The 19016-nt window shown below is 35.9% G+C and overlaps 1 protein-coding gene across 1 annotated transcript in view; it reads right to left on the reverse strand.

Moving 5' to 3' along the window:
• LOC145982725 (uncharacterized) overlaps window positions 1-19016 on the reverse strand; it is a 49914-nt gene that overhangs the window by 20576 nt on the left and 10322 nt on the right. The window contains exon 2 of the mRNA XM_083116086.1: window positions 894-1139. Coding sequence (XP_082972212.1) covers window positions 894-1024 — 131 coding nt within the window. The 5' untranslated portion in view covers window positions 1025-1139. The remainder of the gene's footprint in view (window positions 1-893; window positions 1140-19016) is intronic.

The raw sequence follows: 19016 nt of genomic DNA on the forward strand, positions 1-19016 counted from the left end.
GTTTAGAACACTCGAATTTACACATCTGTTTCCTCAATATATTTCAGTTTCGATTTTCTCTTACTTTCGCTAATCATGACAATGAAGGTGAATGTTTTATTTAGTAGTTCTCTTATCTAGTCATTTTCTGCCACTTTTGCCTAATTGTGAGAATGAGAAAGAATGATGAATGATGATGAGCAACATGGGGAATGGAGGAGCAGGAGGATCCCATCCTCCAGGCATCTTTCCTAGATTTTATTTTCAGATAACTTTATGCACAGATAAGCTAATCAAGACTGGTTCCGAACCTCTATGTGACTAATCTCAATATTTATTCTCAAGAAAAATATGTTGATATATAAATGTAAATAATCCTACCAAATTTTATTTGTGTAAAGTTGTAACCATTAATTTGGGTATCATCCTATTTGCAATACTCATACATCAAATTTGAATTGATATGCCACTTACATAGGTATGTTATTCTCAAAGACTATAATAAGAATAAGTAACTGAAGTAACACTAACATCAAAATTACCAAATGACGGGAATCATCATAATAAATACCAGAATCTATTTTTAAGTAAGTACAACTATCATACTTAGGTCTTCTTTGGAATATCCATGTGGTTGATTTAACTTTTTTTATGCAAAAGGAGCAAAGTAGTGAGTAGCAAACAGGAATACCATAGTGAGTTACTTTTGGAAAATGTAGCTATAGCTGTAGCGAAGCTACATTTTGGAAGAGTAGATGTAGCTGTAGCAAGCTATTTTTAAAATGTAGCATCTGATCACTGGTAATCGTAATGTAAACCATAAAATGTAATGAAATATATGTTTGGAATAGAATTAGATTTATATATAATTGAATTATAAAATTTCAACTACATTTTGCATCTATACAACGTACCTTGCATTCAAATGAACAGTTTCATTTTCATTCAATTCAGGCAATTTACAAAGCTCAGCCATCAGCTCCTTTTTCAAATTTCCAAGTGTCTCTAATATCTCCATATCTGTCAGTTTTTGGTAATCATTCATTTTTACCAGGAAATTGAGACTTCTTCAATGTATGCAAGTATCCATGAAGACAAAATAAATCACTGCACAAGAATAATTTATTCATTCCTTGAAACGTAACCACATTCCATTAATTCTGTAATTAAATATGTAGTTAAAAATTAATTATACAATACAAAATAATATGCTACATCATTTTTTTTAAATATATCAGAAATTTTCTGTAAAAACATACATGCAAATCAAATGAAAATAACTGAGTAAGCCAGTCTGCAGTACAGTGAGTACAATTTTAAATCTCTGATGGTGGGGAAGGAATCTCTCTTATCAAACTTCTGTGAGAATGACACTGGGGACGAGCCAAGTCAGATGGTTCTTCCTGACTGATGCATTACAATTTACATCTTCCTACACATCCCATGAAGCCCCATCTGCAAATGCTGCAGGAAAGACATTAAAAGATGTATTACATGCATTGTGCATGTCTGCACATTCTGTGAAGGCATATTTCCGTCATAGGGCTACCACATGGAGAGATCAGCACTGATGGCATTGTAGAGTTCCCTTCTGATTGACACTGAGGAAATAAGAGTGAAATATGGTATTGCATGTGTCAGTGTTCTCAAGAAATCCCAAGCTCAAAACCCTACATGCTTTAAGTTTTTCCTCAATTAAAATGACTACTCAGTGATCTCTAAAACAAACACACACACAAACAGAATAAAGAGATGTTGGAAAACAAGCACTGAAATGGTGCAGTAAGTTGCATTTAGAAAAAAAAAATGTGCAGTGTTTTGAATAGAACAGGGTGTCTACTGAAATAAGAAATTTGACATTCTTGACCTTTGTTTCTCTCCTCTTCTCCTTTTTTCTTCCCTTTTCTGAAATTTTCTTTAATCACCCCCTACTTAGGTATGGTTGGAAATTGAGAAAATAGACGCTTTTATTCAATGAAAAACTCATACCACAAGGTCGGTTAAGATGAAAACTTAAGCTCTACTTTAACCAGAGCTTTAGACTTGCATGTAAAAATTAATGCTTTAGACTTCATCCTGGATGGGGAATGGTCACACTACTTTATTTAAAGATTTACAAAAACTTCACACATAAAAGTATGTATATTTTAAGAAATAATGTGAACAAACCTTAACCACAACTCAATACAATTTTAGATTTCAGCCAATCCATGAGAAAATGATCCTACACTTAAAAAAGTAAACTTAGTCAAAATAGCATTAAACTGAAGCTTAAAGCCTATATTTTGATGAACTAACCTAAAAATGTTTTAAATTTTCAATTATGCTTTAGTTTTAAGTAATTCTTTAATAATGTGCATCAAGGGGTTTTTATGTACCAAAAAGTTGTTAGTTGGAAACACTATCAGGAACAGCTGAGCAGCTGTTTCCTGCCACAACAATATAGTGGCAAGAAGCAGCTGATGTGATTTTTCATTTTTCTTTATTTTTTGCAAAATTCATTGCAGTAATCTTTGAGTTAGAGCTCTTTGAAATGATTGATCTGTTTATGTAACACTAGGAGCTAAATTTCTTTTGAAATTTCATTTAAATGAAAACGAGTAATCAGTGTAGCAACAAATTACATACGAATAAGTTTCATAACTCCTCCAACATGACTCAAGGCCTATCCTTTCTTTGCAGTTAGTTTTATCTGTGAAATAAGGGCTCTGTGCGTGGCCAAAATGCATGGCTCCAGGTGTGTCTTAACTTTCTTCAGGTTGTTTCCATGGCTTTACACAAAAATAATTTAAACTGACAGATATATGATGACAGTAAGCCTAAACTAGACTAGACTAGCCTACATAACTATTTTAATATCCCCAGCTGAATTAAAGCTATTTATACAGATTGTTGCTGAAATTCTGCTTACAGTTCTATTTAAGTAAAAATCTTCTTTTCTAGCATAACATTACAAGAAAATTGACTTTTTTTACATCACTGTAAGCATTAATTTGGCATCAGAGTATTGTTACATGCCGGAATGAGCGAAGCCAATGATAAACATAATGGGGAAATAGTTGGTGAAAATGACAATAGATGGCAGCACAAGCATAAAATGGAATATAAATTATTAATGAATCAGGAGGAATTAGAAAGAGATTCAAACCAAATAAAACAAATAATAGAGAATGAGTACTGATTAAATGGTTGTAAATAAAAGATAAAAAACATAAAGAAGAGAGGAAACTCAATGATCGACATAATCCTCATACATTGTACATATAGAAGATTAAGGAAGTTAAACAGTTGATTCCTTCTGGCAAGCGCCTCCATGGGAGGCGCTATATCCATATTTGTCACCCCAAAGCACGACGGTTGCACTATATACATTTCATGCACTGGGCCAAAAATGGTAGCGCTGGTTTAACCTCGATCCTTGGTTGTCCCTTCGGTCATTACCGCTATATCCATATTTGTTGTCGAAAGCATATTGAGTAGAAATAGAAACGACAAGGTGGAATAAAGGCTATTATTCCATAACAGAAGAAAGAATAAGATAATATTTCCTGATAAAAGAAGATAATCTTTCCACAACCAAAGAGAGAAAAAGATAAGAAGATAATCTTTCCTTTAAAGAAGAAAGAAGATGATGATTTGTACATGAAGGAAGATAGAAGATAATATTTCCCTAAAAGAAGAAAGAAAAAGATGAATGTTACATGAAAGAAGAAAGAAGGGGATTTGTACATAAAAAGGAAAGAAGAAGATAATCCTTCCCTGAAAGAAGAAAATACTTCTTGAAAGAAGAAGTGGGTTTGTACATAAAAGAAGAATGAAGAAGATGACCTTTCCCTGAAGGAAGAAAGAAGAATATAATCTTTCCCTGAAAGAAGATAACCTTCCTTGAAAGAAGATGATTTGTACATAAAATGAGAAAGAAGAAGATGACCTTTTCCTGAAAGAAGAATATGATCTTTCCCTAAAAGAAGAAAAAGGAGATGTCCCAGATATAATACAAGGAAGAAAATCATGTATTAAGAATTCATGCATATATTCTCGGTATCGTAGAAGTTTCAGAATATATATTTCCTTATTTAGACCCATTGGTATATATCCCTGCTGTTTGATTCGTATTCCAATATAAGAACCCATTACCATAGAGATAGCCATGGTATACATAAGTGTGAACGAAAAGAACGTGGCATTAATTAAATGGCGCTCGTAACGTGTGACATACCTAAATGCACATGGTGTAAATTAAGTGGCAACGTATGTTACGGCTAGAGAATTGTGAATCAGACCACGAAGTGAGAAAAAGTGAAAAATGGAAGATGAAAATCAATTTGAAAGCTACAATGATGGAATTAGAAGGAATAAAGGAAATATTTAGCTGTTGTGAAGAAGAAAGAAATATGGAAGAAATTATCCTATGTAGCTCATGCAAAGAAATGAAACATTGGATGTGTGAAGGGATAAGAAAGGAGAAATACATAGGGTTAAGTGAAAGAGGAGAAGGCTACACATGTAAAACTTGTAAGAAAGAAAGACAAAAAAACAAACAAAAAAAACATAGACATTCTGGCACTCCAAGAAACTAGATGGCAAGGTAGTGCAATGATAGATAAACCAAGCTACTCCCTGTATTATAGTGGGATGGATGGAAGGAAGGGACAATATGGAATGGGGTTTATGATATTCAAAAACATAAGGAATCAAGTGATTCAATACTAACTAACTAACTAACTAACTCTCTAGCCTTTTTAAACCCGAAGGTTCATGGCTGCAGAAACACAGGCCTTCCATATTTCCCTATCTTGAGCAAGATCTATATACTCTTTTCCATCCCTACCGATTTCCTTTAGGTCCATCTCTACGTTGTCCCTCCATCTTCGTCTTGGCCTTCCTACAGGTCTCTTACCATCTGGTTTCCCAACAAGAATCCTGTAAACTCCTCTTTCCTCTCCCATTCGTGCCACATGGCCTGCCCACCTAAGTCTTCTTGATTTAATTATTCTCATAATATCTGGACATGAATACAAATTATGTAGTTCTAAATTCTGTAACCTTCTCCACTCACATGTCTCCTCATCCCTTTTAGGTCCAAAGATTTTCCTAAGGATCTTATTTTTAAATACTATCAATTTATGTTCCTCTTTCAATGTAAGGGACCAAGTTTCACACCCATATAATACTACAGGCAAAATTACTGTTTTGTATATTTTAACTTTTAGTTTCTTAGATATTAAACGAGAAGACAAAAGTTTATGAAGAGAGAAGTAACATGCATTTCCTGAATTAAGCCTACTTTTTATTTCCTCTTTAATATAATTTTCATTTGTTAATATTACTCCTAAGTATTTGAATTTGGAAACTGGTTCAAACGAGTTGTTATCAATAATTAGATTTTCATTATTACCTAACACTTGGTTTCGGCCTGTAAGCATATATTTAGTTTTCTCTTTGTTAACTTCCAAACCTATCTCTTTAGCAGTTTTGAAGAATATTTTAGCATTATTCTTAATTGTATTCACATCATCCCCCAGTAAGTCTACATCATCTGCATATGCTAACAACTGAGTCACACCATTTAATTTTAGTCCTTCTTTAGTTTCTTTTACCTTCCTTACAGCATATTCTAAGGCAAAATTAAAGAGCAATGGAGATAATGCATCCCCTTGTTTTAACCCATCATGAATTGTAAATTTGTCAGACATATTATTACCCACACGAATTTTACTTTCTGTTTCACTGGTGCATATTTTTATCATACTAACAAGCTTCTTAGGTATTCCAAACTCTACTAATATATTATATAATTTATCTCTTTTGACCGAATCATATGCTTTTTTGAAATCAATGAATAGCTGATGGACATTTTGATTATATTCCCACTTTTTTTCAAGTGTCTGTCTAATGTGAAAAATTTGATCTGTAGTTGATCTGTTACGTTTAAATCCACATTGATAATCACCTATAATTTCATTAGCATATGGGTTTAGTGTTGTTAAAAGAATGTTAGACAATATTTTGTATGTTGTTGAGAGTAGAGAAATACATGCCTATTAATGAAAGAATAAGAAAGATAAGACTGAGAGGTAAATTTAGAAACATTACTATCATAATGGTCCATGTACCTACAGAAGATAAGGGCATTCACAGTATAGGGAGAATTTTATGAGAAACTAGAAAAAACAAATGAAAAGGTACAGAAACACAACACAATAGTAATAATAGGAGACTTTAATGCCAAATTAGGAACCAAAGATGAATGCACAAAAGTCACTGGTAAGCATTCATTCTAGAAAGTAATGAAAATGGAACATTTTTGATACAGTTTGCAATAAGAAGTAGACTGGTTGTGAAAAGCACATATTTTCCCCATAACAAAATACATCTCAGTACTTGGAAATCACTGGATGACAGTACAACTGATCAGATAGATCATGTCCTAATTAATCGTAGATACACATCTTCAATAACAGACGTACGGAGCTGTAGAGGACTAAATTGTGACACCGACCATTTCCTTGTCAAGACAAAATTGAGAGATAAGATATGCAAGAAAACACATAAAAAAAGGAATGGTAAAAAGATGTGATATAGAAAGATTAGAAAGAAAAGAGGTAAAGGAAAGTATACAAAAACGATAGAGAATAAATTAATCGAAGGAAAAGAAGAAAGTATAAGGATTAAAAATAGATGACAAGAAGTAGAAACAATAATTAAAGATGCAGCGAGGGAAGTAATAGGCTATGAGAAGAAAAAAGTAAAACAACCATGGTTTGATGAAGAATGTCAAGAGGCAATATCAAAAAAGAATGAAGCTAGAAATAAAATGATACAAAGGGAAACAAGGAGTAATTGTGAAAGATGAAAAGAAATGAGATGGCAAGCAAACAAAATTTGCAAAAGTAAGAAAAGAGAAACTATTAAATCTAGAATAGAAGAAATTGAATACCTCAATAAACAAATCGAAACTAGAAAATTTTATGCTGCACTAAAACGAATGAATAGAGAATATCAACCCCAAGCAATTGGTTGTAAGGATAAAAATGGTGAACTTATAAGAGAGGAGCATATGATACTACACAGATGGACAGAACATTTTAAAGAACAATTAAATCACGGAGATGATGAAGAAAGAGAGGAAGTAGGAAATATGGAACAAGAAACAGACACTTCAGAATCAAGTGTGGAAGTGTATGTGGAAGAAACACTGACAGAACAGGAAATTGTAAATAAGATTAGAGAATTAAAATCTAACAAAGTGCCAGGAGAAGACGGAATTACCTCTGAACTAATAAAGTATGCAGGTCCAGAAGTGAATAAAAGAAATATGTAATTTGATAATGCAAATATGGGAGGAGGAACAAATGCCCACCGAATGGAGAACTGGCCTACTCTGCCCTATACACAAAAAAGGAGATAGGACAGACTGTTCAAATTACAGGGGTATTATGCTATTAAACGTAGGATATAAAATCCTTACAGGAATTATTAACAACAGACTTAAGAAATATTCAGAGAGCATAATTGGTGAATACCAATGCAGATTCAGAACAAGCTGAGGCAACACTGATCAATTATTTATTATGCAACAAATAATTGAGAAAAAACTACAAACATGGAATAGATTTACACATACTATTTCTTGATTATAAGCAAGCATTTGATAGTGTGAACAGAAGGAAGCTTCTACAGGCAATGAAACATGTTTCAATTCCAAGAAAGTTGATTAAATTAGTAGCAATGACTTGGATCAAACCACGGTAAAAGTCAAAATAGGACAACAAATAGGGGAAGCATTTCAGTATGCAAAAGGAGTAAAGCAAGGAGATGGGCTATCCACTACATTATTTATATTGGCTTTACAAATGGCAATAAATCAAGTGGATAAAAGAAGCACAATCTTTTTCAAAACTAGTCAGATTTGTGCTTATGCTGACGATGTAGGAATAATCTCCAGAACTGAGAAATAACTTCACAGAATATTTAATCATCTAGAAGAAGCAACCAACAAACTAAGACTACAAGTAAATACACAAAAAAAACAAAGTAAATGATTGTAGCTTCAAACAATCACAGAAGAAACAAGAGAAATATTAGAAATAGGTAGTAAAATATTTGGCTGTGTGAACACATTCAAATACCTTGGATTATTGATCGACAACCAGAATAACATAACCAAAGATATCAGAGAGAGGATTGAAACAGGCAATAAGGCTTATTATGCCAACATATAGCTATTGAAAAGTAAGGTAATAAGTAGAAGATCTAAACTGAAAATATATAAAACATTGATTAGACCTATAGTAACCTACGGTTCAAGTATGGACACTCACCGAAGAAAACAAACTTAAGCTACATATATTTGAAAGAAATATAATTCGGAAAATATACAGTCCTGATCAAGTAAACAGTGAGTGGTGGAGGATCCAAACAAGTGAAGAAATTAGTAGCATACTAGAAGAGCAAGACGTTAGATTTATAAGAGCGGGAAGGCTAAAATGGCTTGGACATATTGTTAGAATGGAAGAGCATCGTTTACCAAAAAGAATATTACAAGAGAAGATATACTCCTGTAAAAAGAGAGATATACCCAAACAGAGATGGCTTGACGATGTCACAAAGGACCTGGAAATGGTGAAGATCCAAGGATGGAGGGAAAGGGCGAGGAATAGAGAAGCTTGGAGGCGATTAGTGGAGGAAGCCAAAGCCTGCAAAGGGCTGTAGAGCTGGATGGTAGGTAGGTAGGCATATATTCTCTGTATCGTAGAAGTTTCAGAATATATATTTCCTTATTTATATCCATTGGTATATATCGCCGTTGTTTGATTCGCATTCCAAGAAAAGAACCAATTACCTTAGAGATTAGCCATGGTAAAAATAAGTGTGCACGAAAAGGACATGGCAGTATTTTATATTAAAAGCTACAGTACCATATGGCACTGGAAGTGGTGTAATAGCTTATATCACCTTGATTAGAAAGAGAAATTAACAGTATGAAAGCCTTCAGAGATTATCAAGTGTGACATGAACTAAATACAGAAACTGGTCAGTCATAAAATACTCATGTCTCAGTCTTGGATATGGCAGATACTTTTTTCTGATTCTGAGTAAGAGTCAGATGCTGATGAGTCTGACCTCATTTCCCAGGTACTGAAGCAGATGAAGATCTCTTGCAGGCAGGTGTCTATATGATTGTGGAATTGTTTAGTGACAAAACTAACAGAAAGGAGAAATACGTTTCTGTTTGTCAGCTAAGAATCTCTTCCAAAATATTGTTAAAAGTGATGTTTCTGGAACCATTTGGAAAATCTTGTATGAAATACATTGCTAGTCAAAATGAATGGGTTAAACAGAGTTCTGTATACCTCCAAGCAGATTTCCTTATAAATGTTGTAGTACTGAGGAGCTACATCCCTACCCCCCTCCATTGTACAACAAGCCCTTGAGGTTCAGGGCCTACTTACTGACTGCCAATCTCACTTCAACATGCCTCAGTAGAGGTGAACGATCATGCAACCAGTTAAGGGGTGAAGTGTGGTTAGCACGATGAACCCCATTCATTGTTGTACGTTCCCATGACCAGGTTATGGCATTCATTTGTAGCTCCTAAATTCCCTCACGATAATGGGTGGCCACTGATCCCATAATTTGGCAGAAATTTCTGGAGACAAGTTGTTACACTGCCCCCAATTAGGCTTGCAGAAGTGTGCTTAGTAGCTCAAGTCCAAAAGCCTGATGCCGTAACTGTACGACCGCAGTGCAGGATACTAAAGAATTACTAATTTGATATTTACAATTCCAGGAATGGTTTAAGAAAACAAATTAACAGCAAAGAGTAATACAAAAGGTGATAAAGGTAATCTTTTTATGTTAAGACTTAAGTGTATACAAGCAATGCTCAATAAATTTGCAATTTTCATAAATAAAGTTGCTTTTTATTAAAATTTAGGAATTGGGGAGGTTGTTTTCCCCTTTGATATTGTTGAGTTAAAGTATAAGGTAAGTATTACGTATTAAATGGGGTAAACAGATGAGGTATTGACATAGGTCACATCCAGAACTTTTATCTAAATTAATAACATGAAAGATAAAAAAAAATACTCTATAATAAACACATTAGATTAAAGGTTGTAATCTACATTTCACTAAAATAAATATGATGCATAAAATAGTTATAAAAATTCACAGAATTTTCAAGTTGTATGGTGGTTGGTCAAGTTTTTATTGCTGTGAGATTCACACCCAGATATCCCATCAATCTTGGTTTGGTTTGATTTGGTGTTTTAAGTCCACTTTATGCGCAGTAAGGCTAATCGGGACTGGACCTACAGTTTAAAGTGGAATCCGAACCACTTGTGCCTCCACCGGGTATCGAACCCGGGACCCCTTGATTACAAGGCAATGACGCTACCACTGCGCCATGGGGGAGGCTCCCATCAATCTTGAATTGCCGCCAAAAATGTTGCAGGAAAGTAACAATTTCACCATTCTGAACACTATAATTGTGATATGGATGAGCTCAATGTCTTCGTTTACAAAACATTTAGATTTGAAGTGTGGGATTGTCACACCCAGAACTCCTGGATTGGCTATTTTCCAAATATTCAAATTTTATCAAATCTAAATTTTTGACCAAAAGCATAATTTCTTGACATTTTCTTGACCTACCTACCTGTTCATTTCTTGACCTTCTTGGCTGGTAAAATGTGTTCAAATTATTACTATTCTCAAACTCCTCAGCATTTACTCGGAAGTAATTAACTTCATACAATGAGTTTGTTTGAGTTATGTTTTAACTTCTTTCTATGCGCAAATAGGCTGATGGGGATTGGACCAACAGTTTAAAGTAGTATCCAAACTATTGTGCCTCCACGGGGTATCGAACACCAAACTGCTTGATTACAATGAGATAACGTTACCAGTATGCCATCAGGGAGACATGCACACACATTAAGTTTCTTTTGTATACTCTGTTGATACTGGAATATTACCTTCAAACAAACAAACAAAAAAAGAATGTTTCTGCAAAATATCTCATTAGATTAGATTTGAGTTCTGCAGGGTGCAGTGCATAGACATGTTCTCATAGTTGCACTAGAGCAGTGATTCTCAACCTTTGTGATACCATGGCATGAAGTTTTTTTAAATCACAAATACTTTTCTAATTTTTTAAAAATTAAATTCTGAAAAAAATAATAAATAATGGCACAATCATAAAGAGTAGTACTTCTTTTTTTGTCTAGGTTTGTTGAGAAATATAAAATTAAATTAGAACCACTGGCTCTAATTGCATGGAGTAGTTTTCTCTAACCAAAATTATTAATTTAGTAAGTCCTGATTTTCTTTTGTGAGTTGAATTTGAGCACTAATTTGCTAATTTGATTTTGATTGTGGTAATTGGTAGAAAATTGCCTCCTGAGAACCTCTCACAGCTTGGTGTAATTGCTGTATGGGCCCCTTACCAAGCTGTGGCTCAACTGTTGAGAGAAATGCACTAGAGTATTTTGTAGGCAAAATTAAAACCTATACAATCATCTAATGATAACATAGTTGATTTACAATCCATGGCTCTCAGGTTTGATGTCTATTGGAGACACATAATGGTTCCCTACGTTGACTGATTGATTTTTGTTACTCAGCATAACTTCTCTGCCAGTTTGGGCTAATTGTGAAAAAGAGGATGAGTGATGAATGATTTTAGAAAATTAATGAATGGACACACACAAAGAACACCCATACCAAGGCTAGGATTCAAATTCATGACTCCTCATGTCATAGTAACAAGTGCTAACAACTCTGGAATGGAGAGTGACATGGCACATAATTATTCAGGTTCCACTTTAAACACTAGGACTAGTCCCAATTATCTTTTCTGTGCATACAGTGGATTGAAAAAAATAATTGAAATGACATACTGTACCACAAAACTAACACTGTATGTTTGTAATAGGGGTGGAGGGAAATGTTATAGGGCATGTGATGATGACGGTCGCCATCTTCAAAATTTTAAATGGGAACCATAGCTTGAGACTCCTCAATTGAATAGAAAATTTTCTTATGAGTTCAATGGTATGCTTATTCTTGCTCCAGCACCAACAGTGATGAAGTTATTGACATTTCTTTGTTTGCTTAATCGTTGCAGGTAACTCAATGCATTCAGATCATGCTGATTTGAGACAAGCAAAGCACAAGAATGATTGCAGATGATTTCAATCACCATCATCCAGGTAGGGCACCTATCCACCATGGTACTGTTCGTAAGTTGCTGGCAAAATTTAAAAAACTGGGCCTGTGGATAAAAATCTCAAATCAGGCAGGCCACACATGTCAATGGAAGAAAAAGCAAAATCAACAGCAGTGTTGGCTGCGTTCCGCAAGAGTCTGAACAAAGCACTCATTGTGAAGCCCAAGAAAGCGGTGTTAGCCACACATCCTATATGTGGATTTCGAGTGTGCAAAAGTGGTACCCTGTGTAAACTGCAACTTATCCATCACCTATCAGAAGACGATCATGATTGCATTGTGGAAATTGCATAATGGGTCATAGAACAAATATGGCAAAAAAACCATTTTGCCTTCGAAATGCTCTTCAATGATGAGGCAAACTTTTACATGTCGAGCAAGGTGAAGAAGCAAAATGTTCAATATTTTTCTGACAGTAACCCACATTGGTTTAATGAATTTGCACGTGCTTACAGAAAAGTGATCTTGTGGTGTGTGAGGGACACATGTTGTAGCATCTTCCTTTATCAATGGCAATTAACGGCGGTGGAGTATCATCTGATGCTGGAAGAGGATATCTTGCCATCTCTGATGTATGAGGATGGGCCATTCCCTGATTTTGCCAGCAAAACAGTGATCCTCCATGCGGCAATTGTGTTTGTTAGTACCTGGAATTGCAGTTTCCCAACACTTGTGTTGGTCACCTAGGTGCTGCAAAGTGGCACTGTTCCCCGCCTAGGTGCTGCAAAGTGGCACTGTTCCCCAGACCTCACTCTACTAAATTTCTACCTGTGGGGACGTGTCAAGGCAATCGTGTATTCAGTGAAAATTAGAGATGTGCAACATCTTAAGCAACAAATAATTGATGCATGTGCCAGCATTACCGCAGATATTTTAAGCAGAGTTATTGCACGGATGTGGATCGAACCTGGCTTTAATTATCCATCGGGGTGGTCAGCACATTGAACACATCATTTAAACTTGAGTGATATTGGTTTCGTGATACTATTTCTTTGGGGTAACAACAAGAAATAAACCTTAATAACTACATCACTCTTGGTGCTGGAGCAACAATATGCATACCATTGAACTTGTGAGAAAATGTCCTATTCAACTGAGGTGTCACAAGCTATAGTTTCCATTTAAAATTTTGAAGTTGAGTTCAAGATGGCGGCCTGCAAAGTTTTATGCCCTGTAACATTTCCACCCACCCCTATTACAAACCTAGAGTTAATTTTGCAGAACATAATGTAATTAAAACTTATATTCAAGTGTCTCCATACATTTAGACAAACCTGTACACCATAATTTGAATGGGAAATTACTCAAAGCTATGAAAATCTAACATGAGAATATCTTCTAATTTCTGACCATACATCAGAACCAACAAAAACACATGAAAACAGCTTCCAACATGAGGCAAGTTACATAGGATAATAGAGGCAAATAAAATTACAGACCATACTCATCACAGAAGGAAAATTTATAAGAAATATATTGGCACACTGACACAAATAAATTTGGAACTTACATACAATTCAGTGTATTATTAATTTAGAGCAAGTCCTAAATCAAGAAAAATGGACCCATAGCACCTAGAATTTAGACCTAAAAGTATGAATTATTTTTCTGGAAAATGAACCGTGAATATCAGAAAATCTGACAAACAAAATCCATGTCCAGAGAGAAGTTTTAAAATGTAGAAAAAATGCATACAAAATGCTAGTTGAGAACACAAATCAAAAACGCTTGCAAAAAAATTAGAAAAATTAGGAACTATCATCATTTGAGATATACTAATTAATGAACATGGTAAATCAAGAAATTCATCAAAACTTATTAGTATTATTTAGCTGCATATTGAATATGGAAATAAGGAAATTTAGTTTAAAAAATGCCACTGAAGCACCAGGGCAAATACTTTGTATGTCCCGTGCATCACACTTCAAAACATAACATTTTGAAACTTTAACTGTCCTCTGGAATTAACCAGGATGAGGAGGCCTATATTTGTTTTCCAATTTGTCTGGTTGAGTACAAAAACTTATCACTTCACTTAACACTTCCAGTGGTTGGTATCACCAGACTTCACCATTGACGATTATCTCATATCACCAACATTTCTCATAACTTCACCCGGATAGTGTTTGTCATCATATCTTACTATGACCCAGTCTTCCATGCTGTAGCCTGCACTCACATTCACATGAATTTCCAATTCAGGAGTTACAGCAGTCTCAAGGAGACATAAACCTCTACCTGTAATAGGTCTTCTGGTATGTACTGATTTGATGTCCAGAATTGGTTGAGCTTCATCCAGATTTTTCTTTTTTGAAATTGCTTCATTTATCAAAAGAACTTTAGTTTAAGGCATGAGATTTCTAATTAGTACTGAAAAATTTGAAGCAGGCTGTACAATTAGTGCAGATTTACTTTAATATGAATATGAACAAGTGATTTTGCTTGTTTGCCAATTCCAGCCACTACTATCTATCTTTGAATTCTGAATATATAACATCATCAATATTGGGGAAGGTCTCTGATGTTGGATCAATTGCTTCATAAACAGCACCAACAAAGGAAGCAACAGTATTTTTTCTTTGAACATTGTATCTGAGCATACAAGATATGTCTGACATTCATCCTGGAATGTTGAAGCAGCTGTGTATAATGTTACACTTTCTGTGCTCCAGAGTACATGATACAGAAATCAAGTCCTACCCTGTTATCTGCAATAACATTAAGCAAAATTAAATAACAGATACTAGAATACATTATAAAGTTACCTTTGCTATAGGTTTAAAATACCAAATCCTTTGTCCTTGAAATGCTTTTAAAGAAGTGTTGCAACCTTGTGAGAGAGTTTATGGAGCCAGACATTACCTGCCGTGTATTGGTAGCTATCATATGGGAGAGAAATGTCCCGTGCATCACATATTTATTATATGTCCCATGCATCACACAAGGAAAAAGTATTAAAAATTTGTTTTTATAAATATAAAAATGTTGTCCACTGCATATTGTTGTACAAAGTCTATAGCAAACTGTGACAGAATATGGTACCCTGGAAGCAGTGGCGTGCCCGGGGGGGGGGGGGGGGGGGGGGGTTGGTGGGGGTTAAACCCCCCCCCATTGGTTTCGTCATTTAAAAAAATTCAAAGCAGAAATACATTTTATTTCATAAATTGCCAATATTGTAAAATGTTTACATTTGGCAATGAGAAATGTATTGCTTCTTCAATTACTTTTGATAATATTGGAGTTGAGTTACAGCAATGCACAAGCATTCATTCATTCCTTAGTCACTGAAAAGGAAGGAGAATTTCCTTCTCAGTATGGTCAAGAAAAGAGCCGCAACCCTTGGAATGCGAACTGAAGGAATCCCTCCTCCCCTTTCTTTCACCCACGATGACCCTCTTAGGAGAATGACCCTCCCTTTCCTGTTACGACAGTGCTGCTAACTTCCCTTTTCTTTCTTTCCCCTTCTTATACCATTTATACCAACATAGCAAAGTTCTGTGAGATTTGAATCACTACAATTAGTAGGCAAAGTAAGTCAAAATCTTATTTCGCACCTGGATGCATATTTATTTCAAAACATCAATAATTATAATAATAATAATAATTGTTGCAGGTAGTAGCGAGGCATGGTTTTACGAAGGAGGCAAGCGATGTTTTGTACAATAGCATGCCGGGAAGAAGGGAGGGATGCGTTATATAGCCCAACTGGCCCAGTTAGTTTCATAAACAAAATAAAAGCAATTAATATGCCAAAATATTATACGTTTTACTCTTGTGCTCTTTACAAATTAGATATTTTTTTCGCAACCAATTTCCAGCCTTCAGTTTATTGAATTTTCTTGTAACATGTGTGAAAGATCTCGCTTGAATTTGTGCGTAAATAATTTAGCAGTTGCCAACACTACTGACACTGACACTACTGGTTGCTGTCAACACTGGTGACGTAATTTGAGCTGGACCAAGCTGGATGCATGGTTCAGACATTTGACCGCCCGGTATCTTTGTCCCAAGTCCTGGTGTTCACTGGGGTTGTAGCGAGTTGCATTCTGCAAGGTAGCAAGTCGAAGTGGTCGTGTTGTGTGTTACGTTTCTGCGTGTGTAATAGATTTTTGACGTGGAACTAAAGATGGATAGAAAAAAGAGGAGAAATACATTATTAGATTATTTCAAAAATAAACAAAAAATGGAAGTTGAAGCTTCACCTTCCACAAATAGAACGTCAGAAAAGGTCGATTTAAGTTCCGAGGAATTCCATCCGAATTGCGAGAGTGAAACGTGCGAACTTTCAGACTCTTGATATTCAACAAGAAGGCATAACAGAAGATATTGCAAACCTTGTTGCAAAATTATGTCAAGGAACTGTCGAGGTAAGTGACGTTCATTATTTGATAGCAGATATATCCATAGGCGGATTTAGAATTGTTTTTCTGGGAGGGCATAGCATGTGCTGTAAGCATACAATCGTGTGTGTGCAGGGGAGGGGTGTGCCTGCGTGTGTATGTCTGGAAGACATGTGTAGGATGTCACCCTATATCACCAATAAACTTTCGCAGGGCGAGAGAACATGAAGATGAACAAGTTTCCTCAATGATTTCAGGGGCCTCACCGATGGTGGTGTAATCAAAGAGGTCCTGGGTTTGATCCCCTGTGAAGGTGCATTGCACAGTGGTACGTATCCCGATTTAAACTTTAAGACCAGTCCCGATTAACGTATCTGAATATAAAATGGACTTTAAAATCATTTACTTTTTGTTTTGTTCACGAACCCTTGAAAAACGATATTACCTATCTTATAGATCCACCAAGGTATTTGAAACCCTGGCATCGGAGCAGTGGCACTAATGTCGCTAGTGTATATGTATGCAACCACATTATAAAATCACGGTTGGCATGGACAGTTTTATTATTTTGTAGGAAAGGGATAAAGTTTGTATTACGACACGGGATAGACTAGATAGGCATCCTATTAACTGTAAATATTCCTTACAAATCTTCTGAATATTTCTCTTGTACAAACGCAACAAATACAATAAGTAATATACGTGTGCAGTAATAAATTCATTTTCTGAAAGCATCTTTTCTGGCATAAGCGGTCGAAGTAGGGGATGCTGCCTTCAGTTAAGAAAGTTTCACAAATCATACCCCCAATTAGAATAATTTTCATATTGAGCATCCTCCACCTACTGTATTGTCTCCATGTTGATCCATACAAGGATGTACCCCCTCGTATTTCCAAAATCGATCAAACATCCCCTCCCTTTTCGGCTATGAATTTGCATTTCGAGCACTGTCTGGCAAGATTTTGTCGGGCTCAGTGACAGATCCTGCGGTGCGGTACTGGGCTTCGGAGGGGAAGGGGGGAGTGGCCCCTTCAACAGTTGGTTTCCCAGTTCCATAACGTTAACATTATACAAAATTCCTCTCCATAGACCTAATATGAAAATTAATATGACACATTAATGACACTGTAGTAGAAAATGTTAATTACTGAAGCGGTTCGTATTTGTTTGTCGACTGTCAAAGAAATGTTTTGACCAATAATATCGTATCAATCTCTTCTAAATTCAGATTTATAGCTAGCCTGAATTCATAACCCCTGTCGCCAGCCGTTGCTCTCTCAGGCATTCAAAGAATGTCACATCAGTAATTTACAAATCCTTCCTGGTCTATTGGAGTTAAGGTGCTGATCAGCTGGTATTTCAGGGCAACGACCAGGGAAGGAGGAAAGAGAACAAAACAGAGAGCAACGTGTGGTGTGGGGTCTTTTGCCTGGAATCGCGGAACAAGAAGGAACTGAGGAGATTGAGCGATCGAACACGTTTCGATATGAACAGCTAGCAGCGGGGAATTGTATCATCAGAGACAGACAGGTATTGTTACTTCCAACCATGTTGATCTAGACTTGAAGGTATAAATCCGAAAGCTTGTGTTTTGCCATTTCCAAGTGTGTAGTTAGTACCTCTCGCCCATTACCATTAGGCTTACCTTGAAGGGCGAGTGCTCAAATGAGGAGGATGAATGATTAAGCCAGCTACATCACCCCCCTCAATGGTGAAGGTTCTTGGTTCGATCCCACGTACTCAGAGTACGCTACGTGGATGGAGGTGCTGGAATTTTCATTCATTTCAGTTTGAAATAAATGAAAACTAAGAACATAGAACCGTCATGCCATTTTTGTGCCCGATTTCGTTCATCTCAGGCAGAAACGCAAAGAAAAATAAGATTTTATTTTAAATTAGGCTTCCTCACCCTCTAGACAGGTTTTCTCATTTCTAGGCAGAGAAAAGAAAGGATGAAAGTTATAATGAAAACATTAAATGAATAACAGGCTGCGTACGTATTTAAAAGTAGAGAATTTATAGAGTTACACGTGTTTTAATGCTAATATCAGCTGGGGAGAACCATTAAGCTATGATAGATGTCGAGTTCTAACTTGAGGATGAATCAGATGAAACCTATAGACCTCAAGTCAGAGTCGGTCACCTGCAAAATGTAAATTGCGGAGGAACCTGCGCCCCAGCTCCGTCGCGGTTATCCGCGTCGGGCTGGCAATTTGGTATCAGGAGCGTCCGGCATTCCGCGTGGCGGAAGATTCGATGTCGGATTTTAGGGAGGCCCATGTCATCAAAAATGTGGCCGGCCCAGGGACGTCCGTGGACGATTCCCTATCAATCCGCTCCTGGTAGCTCTGTGGTTCGTTCGCGAATCCTGTACCCTGGCCACGACAGAATTCCCACCCTGGGAAAAATTTTACCATTCCCAGAATTTTTAGAAGAAAAGGCATTTAGATTCGATGGTTTTTG

Source organism: Lepisma saccharinum, unplaced genomic scaffold (assembly GCF_977018435.1).
Source record: "Lepisma saccharinum unplaced genomic scaffold, izLepSacc3.1 HAP1_SCAFFOLD_369, whole genome shotgun sequence".
Lineage (NCBI taxonomy): Eukaryota > Metazoa > Arthropoda > Insecta > Zygentoma > Lepismatidae > Lepisma > Lepisma saccharinum.